Source organism: Alosa sapidissima, chromosome 8 (assembly GCF_018492685.1).
Source record: "Alosa sapidissima isolate fAloSap1 chromosome 8, fAloSap1.pri, whole genome shotgun sequence".
Lineage (NCBI taxonomy): Eukaryota > Metazoa > Chordata > Actinopteri > Clupeiformes > Clupeidae > Alosa > Alosa sapidissima.
The window spans coordinates 34,910,850-34,921,616 of record NC_055964.1 but is presented as its reverse complement, the minus strand read 5'-3'; the positions used below and the strand labels follow the sequence as shown (position 1 = coordinate 34,921,616).

Here is a 10,767-nt window from a genome sequence, read left to right as displayed (position 1 = left end):
ATTAGTTTCCATGGTGTCCCTGGTCCCTAGCCTTCCCCCCTGGCCCCCATCAGATGAGCGTTGAGGTCATGGCTCAGCTCCACTGGCCCATGTCCCTCACACATGTAGCCTACATGATCTTTAACAATGGCCTCCCTCCCTCTGACCTGCTAATTAAAACTAATTTCACATCTGCCAGAGATCCCTCTCATTGCTCCTGCATCTCATCAGGAGGGCCTCTGGGGACCGACTCAAGTCCCTCTCTTCTGAATAATAAGCACAGCTCCAGCAACCACTTTGAAGACCAGCCGCAAAATACAAAAAAAAAAACATATTTACATGGAAAGGCCTAAGCAATGACAAATGTATTGGACATTTAATTTCAATGACAAAAAGGAGTGAGAAAATGAAATATAATGCTAGTCTTATCAGAAGTAAGTAATGATGTAAGCAGGACCACCGAGTATAAAATGTAAGCATAATGTAAGCAGTGTGAAATACCACAGAGGAGAATTTAATATGGTACATTACCACATTTCACTATGATCCATGGCAACATTGTAGACTGTTTATGTTTTACTTTAAAATGTATGATGATGCATATTCAGTGGTTGAATTTTTGAATGTGAAATCACAAAAGTGGTTGATTGCAGTTCTGCATCTCAATAAATTTGATAGAAAAGGTTGATCATTTCAGAATCACAGACCATTTTAAATGGAAATGATACCGATAAATAAAACTCTTATTTTGAAATATACCACTGCAATCTCATGAAAACTTGTATTTTGAAATTGTTACCACAAGGAAAAGCCGGAAGTTTGCTTTTGACGTCAACCGGACAGCATGGATTTGTACTGTGGACATGTGAAACATTGAGAGCGAGGTGAAAATAACTTGTAGTGTCCTTATTAAGTAGAATTTACTCACGTTGTGTTATATATATTGGCTTATTAGTATAAGACAGTTACAACATATTGGTTGCAGGCTATTGGTGAATAGTTAATGGTTAATAGCTACGTAGCCTACACGTGAGTTTAACCTAACGTTAACGCTGTTCTTTCCAAATGGTGATGTCCATCTGTTTCTGTTTCATAAATGCAATGTTTACAAAAGTAGCACGTAGATAACCTAATCCTGTAGTTAGTTAACTTGTTGTGTTAACGTTAGTCCAGCTTATAAATGAGTTGTATCTCTGTTAGCATCTTTTTACGTAGCCTACACATGTAGCATCATCTTACACAAAATGTAAACGTCAGCGTTGTGGTTGTGTTTCAGACAGTTATACGAACATCATGGCAGATCAAACTTTGATGATCAACTTTTCGACCCCTGAACATTTTAAAGCACCCAAGACCTATCGGGGCTCTTTCAAAGCGCGTGACAAGTGGGCACAGGTAAATTATACATGTACAGTATTGTTTACCGACACCACTCAAGTCGGCAAAGACTCTCTTTTTTCAGCGATGTCGGAGAGGGTAATTATAAGCTTTTCTGTCAAAGATGTGTATGTACATGTGTGTGACTGTGTATGTGTGTGATGTGCTCCTCACAGAAAAAGCAGGCGGCTGCCTTGAAACGCAAGGCTTCAGGAGAACACCCTGCTCCACCATTCAAACACAAGAAACCTCGTCATTCAGACCAGACCCCTGATTCACAGCCAGCTCCTCTCAGCCCGAAATCTCCCCAGAAGCATAACAGGAACTCCCAATCAGAACAGACTTCCAAGCATCAGAGTGCACCCCTCAGCCAGAAATCTCCCCAGAAGCACAAAAAGCATTCTCAGTCAGTCCAGACCTCCAAGCATCAGGATGCATTTCCCCAGAACCACAAAAGGCATGTTCGGTCAGAGGAGGCCTCCAAACCAGATGCACCTCTCATCCCCAAATCCCCTCCAGAACAGAAGAAACCTCCTCCGTCCAACCCGGACCAGGAAAGCCCTGGATCCCCCGGTCCTCAGACGCCCCGTTGGAAGCAGCCCCGCGGTGGGCATGGTCCGCAGGGGAAGAGGAGCACTCCTCAGCGGCCGTCGGACAGGAAGTGCAGCGATGGCAGTGGGACAGCAGCGGGGGGCAAACACGTCATCAAGACTTCCAGCCTCTTCAGAAACAACCCCGACATCCCCAGCGTCCAGGCGTAAGGCCCTCTCTCTCGCCTTTAAACGTGTGTGTGTGTGTGTGTGTGTGTGAGAGGATTGTTAATGTTTTATACATTGAGTACATATAGAAATGTCATGAGTGGCCATGCATGCATTTGTGGAGTTTGGAACTTGATGAGCTGAGTGATCTGTGAGAGTGACTCTTGCTTCTTCTGTGTGTGTATGTGCGTGCACATGCGTGTGTGTGTGTGTGTGTGTGTGTGTGTGTGTGTGTGTGTGTGTGTGCTTGTGTACACAGTCCTAGTGTGACCCAGCTGAAGGAAAAGGTTTTCACCACCGACTCCTTCTCTGAACTGGACCTGCATCCCCACCTGGTGAGATGGTCACTCCTCCTCCTCCTCCTCCTCACCCTCCTCTCTTTAATCACTTCCTCCTCTCTTTAATCACTTCCTCCTCTCTTTAATCACTCTTTGCTCAGAGGTTCACCTGTGACCTGTCTTTCTCTCTCTCCTCACATCCTTCAGGTGGCAACACTCAACAAGGTCCTGAATGTGACCAGTATGACCAGGTAGGGTCCACATCAGTGACCGCTGTCTGTCCAGCTCGTTTCACCTGTGTGCACGTCCCTGTCTGTGTCAGGCTACACCAGCTCTGTGCATATTGAGACCATGTACCATTAATGTGTTTTTGTCCTTGTTCGTAGTGTCCAGAAACAGACCATTCCTGTGCTACTAGCAGGAAAAGATGCAGTGGTGCGCTCTCAAACCGGTTCAGGTGAGCTGAAACTGAAGCTTCATTATCACATGTCCTCCATTCGACATGCATCACAAATCCAAAGCTCCACATGGGTTCTGTGCTCAGTGGCTCTTCTGTGGCCTGTTGGCTGTGTTTAGCTGTTCGTGTTGATGCTGATCCCCACTGTAATTCTCCTTGATCCTCTGCAGGGAAGACATTAGCCTATGGCATTCCTATTGTGCAGTCGCTACAAGCAGTAGAACCCAAAATTAAGGTAAGCAGAGCTTAGTGTCATTGGTGTCTGTGTTTGCTTTTTTGAGTTGATGGAACATACACGTACAAACTCTGTTATAACAGCAGCCATCTTTTACAGCGAGGAGACGGGCCCCTGGCTGTGATTGTGGTCCCTACTAGAGAGGTAGAGAGAATATATACACACACACACACACACACACACACACACACACACACACACACACACACAGTCCTTTTAGATGTAAGACATTAAACACTCCCAGCAGTAATCAACACTGCTCGTGGTGTGTGTGTGTTTGAATTAATGTGTGTTGTGCTCCCTCCTGGCAGCTGGCCCAACAGAGCTTCCAGATCTTCCAGAAGCTTCTAAAGGTGAGATGGAGCACCTCAGGGCCTACATCAGCGTTTCCATGTCCTATACTCTCCCTCTCCTCTCCTCTCCTCTCCTCTCCTCCATTGATTGTCTCCTCACTCTCGTTTGTTCATCTCTCTCTCTCTCTCTCTCTCTGTCACTCTGTCTCTCTCTCTCTCTCTCTCTCTCTCTCTCTCTCTCTCTCTCTCTCTCTCTCTCTCCAGCCATTCACATGGATTGTTCCAGGAGTGTTGATGGGAGGGGAGAAGAGGAAAGCAGAGAAAGCCAGGTGAGCAGCTCTTACTCTTTCAGCTCCTAGAGCTGTGGCCTAAATATCATGAGTGATCAGTAAGGGAATATCAGATACTGAATGTCTGAGTACTCAAATGTTTGTGTGTGTGTGTTTTCAGACTGAGGAAAGGCATCAACATCCTGGTGTCCACTCCTGGACGACTGGTTGACCACATAAACAACACACTCAGCATTGTCTTCAGCAGTGTGCGCTGGCTCATCCTCGACGAAGCTGACCGGTGTGTGTGTGTGCATGTGCGTGTGTTTGTGTGTGTGTGTGTGTGGCAGTAGCTCAACAGATATCTTATCACTGTAGCACTGTAGAACATTACCTCTATTTACGGAGGAGCATGTGTAGCTGATGTGTGTTGTGCCAGTTTGATTGTAGGTGTTCTGTGTGTATTTGTTAGTTGTTGGTGTTGGTGTGTGTGTGTGTATGTATGTATGGATTTATGTGTGTGTCTGTGTGTGTCTGTGTGTGTTGGGTGCATTTGGTTGTAGTTGATGTGTGTGTTGGGTGCATTTGGCTGTATTTGATGTGTGTGTTGGGTGCGTTTGGCTGTATTTGATGTGTGTGTTGGGTGCATTTGGTTGTATTTGATGTGTGTGTGTTGGGTGCATTTGGTTGTTGGTGTGTGTGTTGGGTGTATTTGGTTGTTGATGTCTTGTGTTTCTCCAGGACTCTGGATCTGGGCTTTGAGAAGGACCTGGCGGTCATCTTAAATGCCCTCAATGGTGGAGGTTCCCCCAGGCAGAATGTGCTGCTCTCTGCTACACTCACCGAGGGTAAGAGACGCCCCTAATCCAACCTGAAACGGACAAACCTCACTGAGTGTAAAATACGCCCCTAATCCAACCTGAAACGGACAAACCTCACCGAGGGTAAGAGACACCCCTAATCCAACCTGAAACGGACAAACCTCACTGAGTGTAAAATACGCCCCTAATCCAACCTGAAACGGACAAACCTCACCGAGGGTAAGAGACACCCCTAATCCAACCTGAAACGGACAAACCTCACCGAGGGTAAGAGATACCCCTAATCCAACCTGAAACGGACAAACCTCACTGAGTGTAAAATATGCCCCTAATCCAACCTGAAACGGACAAACCTCACTGAGTGTAAAATACGCCCCTAATCCAACCTGAAACGGACAAACCTCACCGAGGGTAAGAGACACCCCTAATCCAACCTGAAACGGACAAACCTCACTGAGTGTAAAATACGCCCCTAATCCAACCTGAAACGGACAAAGCTCAGACATTTACTCAGACATATCCTCTTAAACTTGTAGTAACCAAGAACCGCTCATACCAGGTGTGATGGTGTGATGCCAGTTCTACTGAGGGTCTAACACGCTGCCTGTTACCCAATTCCTAATTGCTCAAGAGGCATTTACACATCTGAGAGTAGTGTGTAGGACGGCATAGAGACACAGTGGATTGACAGCAGCCACAGTCTTTGACAGTTGATTTTGAAATGTCATTTCATTCCTAATTCCCTAACCTGTTGCATTGAGTCCCCTTCTCTCTAGTGTCTGGTTCTGAGCTGGGTCTCTGTGTTGCAGGATTGTCTCGTCTGGTTCTGAGCTGGGTCTCTGTGTTGCAGGATTGTCTCGTCTGATTCTGAGCTGGGTCTCTGTGTTGCAGGATTGTCTCGACTGGTTCTGAGCTGGGTCTCTGTGTTGCAGGATTGTCTCGACTGGTTCTGAGCTGGGTCTCTGTGTTGCAGGATTGTCTGGTTCTGAGCTGGGTCTCTGTGTTGCAGGATTGTCTCGTCTGGCTGACATCTGCATGCAGGACCCCGTGAGCGTGCACGTGTGTGAGGATGGCGGGAGCGCGCACGTGCCCGCGTGTGAGGATGGACACGAGGAGGCCCAGACTGCCCAGGTGTGTGAGGGTGCGGAGCAGGCCGAGAGGTTCGCCGTGCCCGAGAGCCTGCAGCAGCACATGGTGGTCGTCCCCAGCAAGCTGCGCCTGGTCTGCCTCGCCGCCTTCATCCTGGCCAAGTGCAAGGTGTGTGAGGTGTGTGTTGTGGTGTGTGTTATGGTGTGTGTGGTGTGGTGTGTGTTATGGTGTGTGGTGTGTATATGTGTGTCTGTGTTAGTAGTCTTCAGGGTCAATAAAGGATCTCAGTGTGTTTCAGTAATCTAACAGGCTCCTCATGCTTGTATAGTATGATAGTACTTTTTTTAGCATTTGATTAATTAAAAATTAAAATGGGTAAATGTCATGTCACATCTGTTAATTAAAGCGATGGTTCGGAGTAATTTCACTCTAGGGTCCTTTGCACCATGACCCCGAGCCAAACACCCTCCCAGAACCTGTTTTCCCTTGGTCGAACCCTGGTCGAGTAGCACTGTCAGAAACGAATGACTTTCTGCAGGCGCTTATGGAACCAACTTAGTATCTCGTAAATGACCCCACTAATAATGCCCTGAATGGTACGAAACTTCTACAGTAGTACAACTATGTTCTTTACTCATAAAACGAGGCATTGAAAAGTTTGTAAGTACACCAGGAGTTTATTTAAATAAGACTTGCCTGATGGATGCTACTATCTGCTACTATCTACCGCTGCGTCGACGTTACTTCCGTGATCTGGGAAAAGCCCGTAAAAGTCCTTTCTAGAGTGAAATTACTCCGAACCATCGCTTCAATGTAAATATTGTATTCCAGTGTGAAAATGTAGATCCTCTGTTAAGTAAATGGTGATTTTGTGTGTGTGTGTGTGTGTCCAGTTTGAGAGTGGGCAGAAGCTGATCGTGTTCTTGTCGAGCTGTGAGGCGGTGGAGTTTCTGCTGTCGCTCCTCACGGCTGTTCTGTGTGGAGAACGAGGCGACGACGCCACGCCCAAAAAGACCAAAAACAAACCCGCCCCCAACAAACCCGCCCCCAAACCCATCAACTTCCTGCGACTGCATGGGAACATGAAACAAGAGGTAAGACCTCACACAGTGTTCTATTCCCCCCACCCCTCTTTACAGGTAAGACCACACACACCCCTCACACAGTGTTCTATTGCCCCCAACCCCTCTCTACACCCTGCTCTGATGCCCCTCCCATACCCCCTCAGTCAACATTCTGATACCCCCTCACACATTGTTCTAGTACCCAGTCATCTGCAGGGTCTGATGTGCTTATAGAATAGGGAATGTTCTAGAATGGGGAACGTTCTGGAATGGGAAATATTATAGAATGGGGAATGTTCTAGAATGAGGAATGTTCTAGAATGGGAAATATTATAGAATGGGGAATGTTCTAGAATGAGGAATGTTCTAAGGGGAAAAGGTTTCCAGTATGTCTGCAGAACCTGGCAAGTTGTATGGCTCCGTTTACAGTGATCATAATGTTTGTGCAGTATGTGAACCCTATAGCTTTTGTCATTGCTGTTGAATGTTTGGAATGGCCTGTTTTAATGCGAAGTACAGTATGCCTACAGAGATTTACAGTGATGTGTGTGTGTGTGTTTGTAGTGTGGGCTGTCTAGTGTTGGAGATCTGGGAGTTGAGTGCTGTAGTGTGTGTTTGTGTGTTGGAGATCTGCAGAGACTCTAAGGTTGAGTGCTATAGTGTGTGTTTGTGTGTTGGAGATCTGCAGAGACTCTAAGGTTGAGTGCTATAGTGTGTGTTTGTGTGTTGGAGATCTGCAGAGACTCTGGGAGTTGAGTGCATCTGATGGAGGCCAGCTGGTGGCACAGACCGTACCCCCTGGTGTTGAACCCTGGCGCTCCGTGCCACAGGGCGCTGCCCTCTAGCGTGCCCCAGAGCCGTGTGGTCTGCCCTGGCCCGCTGTGGTGGGGCGCCCTGTGGTACTGCCCCCTGGCGTGGCCCCTGCTGCCCCAGGCTGCCCTGTGGCAGTGCCCAGGGGGCGGCCAAGTGTGCCAGGTGCAGCCCAGCGCTCACCTGTCCCCTCCGCAGCACTAATGGCGGCCTGGCATCTGGCCAGATGGCACCACTGAAGCGCCGGGGTCCTGTCTGCCCTGCCCTGCCCTGCCCGTTGCACTGCCCCCCTCATGTCCTGAGATGTTAAAGAGGACGCGTCGCGGCTGCATATGGCAGGGCAGAGCCTGGCGTAGCGTAGGGTGGCAGTGTGTGTGTGTGTGTGTGTGTCGCTCTGATGAGGCAGCTGCATTAGATGCCCATCTGCTCTGACATCAGGCCCAGATTGGGCTCCACTGGCCGACACACACAGACCCACTCAGCCTTTAGCTCCACCTGACTGCACATAGAGCTGTGTGTGTGTGTGTGTGTGTGTGTCGCTCTGATGAGGCAGTAGGGTGGCATAGTGTGTGTGTGTGTGTACGATGCAGCCTTTAGGGTGAAGTTGTGTGTTCCAGAGTGAGTTGCATCTCCGCTGTCTTTTCCTGAGAGCTATCATCATAAATCTCTATGCCTCTCCAATATGCTACTAGATACAGGTGTGTGTGTGTGTGTGTGTGTGTGTGTGTGTGTGTGTGTGTGTGTGTGTGTGTGTGTGTGTGTGTGTGTGTGTGAACTTATCAAAGTGTTTTGTGTTCACAGGAGAGGATGGAGGTGTTCCAGGAGTTCTCCCAGGGCAAGAGTGGAGTTCTGCTCTGTACCGTAAGTCCCAGCAGCCACGTCTTACACACATGTGTACACACCCACCCACCACGCACACACACACACACACACACACACACACACAGTGTGTGAGAATGGTTGTGAGTGTATATATATGTGTGTGTGTGTGTGTGTGTGGAAGCCTCAGCCATGGGTAATTTTGCCATTTGTCTGAATGCCCCTCGGGCTACTAAGCCAACAGCTGTTGAACATGGACTAGTGCACCCTCACCTCCTCTCTCCTCCCTACTCTCTCTCTCTCTCTCCCCCTCTCTCTCCCTCTCCCTCTCTTTCTCTCTCCCTCCCTCTCTTTCTCTCTCCCTCCCTCTCTTTCTCTCTCCCTCTCTCTCCCTCTTCTCTCTCTATCCCCCTCTTCTTTCTCTCTCCCCCTCCTTCTTGCTCTCTTTATCTCTCTCTCTTCTCTCTCTTTCTCTCCTTGCTTTCTATCTCTCCCTCCTCTCTTTCTCCTCTCCCCATCAACTCTCTCTCACCTCTGTGTGTCCCTCTGACAATCATGTGGACCGTGCATTTCTCATTCATTGAAACAAAACCTGTGTGTGTGTGTGTGTGTAAGAGATTAGCTGCTCATGTGTGCTCTTGTGTTCTCTGGGTCTCAGGATGTGTGTGTGTGTGTGTGTGTGTGTGTGTGTGTGTGTGTGTGTGAGAGAGATTAGCTGCTCATGTGTGCTCTTGTGTTCTCTGGGTCTCAGGGTGTGTGTGTGTGTGTGTGTGTGTGTGTGTGTGTGAGAGATTAGCTGCTCATGTGTGCTCTTGTGTTCTATCGGTCAGGATGTTGCAGCTCGGGGACTCGACCTTCCTCAGGTGACCTGGATCATACAGGTGAGTAAGCTCCGCCCACGACTCACCTGAGAAATTCAAAAACCTCCATTTAGTGTCCTGTGGCTGCATCTGAGACCGATGGCCTATGGTGAAATGTGTGTGTGTGTGTTGCAGTACAACCCTCCCCTCTCGGCTGCCGAGTACGTCCATCGTGTGGGCCGCACAGCGCGTATCGGCGCCGAAGGCTCCAGCCTCCTCTTCCTCACTCCAGCAGAGGTGGCCTACGTGGACGTCCTGGCCAATCACAACATCAGGTCTGCTGCGGCCCCGCCCTGTTTTTCCTCCTTACTCAGCTGTGATTGGACGTCTGGCATAGACAGCATTTGAAGAGCTTAGTGGGTGGACTAGAGTCTACCTGAAGATTGGGAGAGCTAGCATGCTAGTCTGAGGGCTAATCTGTGCAGACTGGTTAATTAAACTCATTTGTGTGTGTGTGTGTGTGTGTGTGTGGTAGCTTGGCTGAGATGAAACTGGAGGAGATTTTGTCGGTACTGATGAGAGATGAGCGGTTCCGTGGCCGAGGACGTTGGGATCATAAGGTGATGACACGCACACACACACCCACGCACGCACACACCCACACACACACTCACGCGCACACACACACTCACGCGCCCACACGCACACACACACCCGCACGCACGCACGCTCGCACACACGCACACACACACTCACACACACACACACGCATGCACGCACCCACACACGCGCACACACACACACTCTCGCACGCACACACACACACACTCTCGCACGCACGCACGCTCACACACACACGCACGCTCACACACACACTCTCACACACACACACACACAGGCACACACACGCACACACCACATACACCACACACACACACTTTTACACACACACACACACACACACACTTTTACACACACACACACACACACACACACACACACACTTTTACACACACACACACACACACTTTTACACACACACACACACACACTTTTACACACACACACACTTTTACACACACTCACACACACACACACACACACTTTTACACACACACACACACACACTTTTACACACACACACACACTTTTACACACACTCACACACTCACACACACTCACACACACGCACGCACACGCACGCACGCACACACCCGCACGCTCACACACACACACTCACGCACACACCCACACGCACACACACACCCACACGCTCGCACGCTCGCACACGCACCCACACGCGCGCACACACACACACTCTCGCACGCACGCACGCTCACACACACACCCACGCTCACACACACACTCACACACGCACACACCACATACACCACACACACACACTTTTACACACACACACACACACTTTTACACACACACACACACTTTTACACACACACACACACACACACACACACACTTTTACACACACACACCACTTTTACACACACACACACACACTCACACACACACACTTTTACACACACACACACACACACACACACACTTTTACAAACGCACACACACACACACACACTTTTACAAACGCACACACACACACACACACTTTTACAAACACACACACACACACACTCGCTTTTACACACACACACACACACACACACACACACACACTCGCTTTTACACACACACACACA

General features: G+C 48.9%; 1 protein-coding gene across 2 annotated transcripts in view; it reads left to right on the top strand.

The window, feature by feature from the left end:
• Positions 1-778: 778 nt before the first annotated feature.
• Positions 779-10,767, top strand: part of ddx31 (DEAD (Asp-Glu-Ala-Asp) box polypeptide 31) — a 13,909-nt gene continuing 3,920 nt past the window's right edge. The window contains exons 1-18 of one of the 2 annotated variants that reach the window (XM_042100552.1): positions 779-863; positions 1,256-1,374; positions 1,533-2,113; positions 2,374-2,449; positions 2,600-2,643; positions 2,779-2,849; positions 3,020-3,084; positions 3,184-3,228; positions 3,396-3,437; positions 3,642-3,706; positions 3,828-3,947; positions 4,388-4,494; positions 5,477-5,724; positions 6,450-6,650; positions 8,232-8,291; positions 9,080-9,130; positions 9,245-9,384; positions 9,585-9,669. In XM_042100552.1, the coding sequence (XP_041956486.1) occupies positions 1,273-1,374; positions 1,533-2,113; positions 2,374-2,449; positions 2,600-2,643; positions 2,779-2,849; positions 3,020-3,084; positions 3,184-3,228; positions 3,396-3,437; positions 3,642-3,706; positions 3,828-3,947; positions 4,388-4,494; positions 5,477-5,724; positions 6,450-6,650; positions 8,232-8,291; positions 9,080-9,130; positions 9,245-9,384; positions 9,585-9,669 (2,103 nt within the window). In that variant the 5' untranslated portion in view covers positions 779-863; positions 1,256-1,272. Of the gene's footprint in view, positions 864-886; positions 1,009-1,255; positions 1,375-1,532; positions 2,114-2,373; positions 2,450-2,599; positions 2,644-2,778; positions 2,850-3,019; positions 3,085-3,183; positions 3,229-3,395; positions 3,438-3,641; positions 3,707-3,827; positions 3,948-4,387; positions 4,495-5,476; positions 5,725-6,449; positions 6,651-8,231; positions 8,292-9,079; positions 9,131-9,244; positions 9,385-9,584; positions 9,670-10,767 lie in introns of those variants that run through there. The other variant, XM_042100553.1, reaches the window with a different exon arrangement.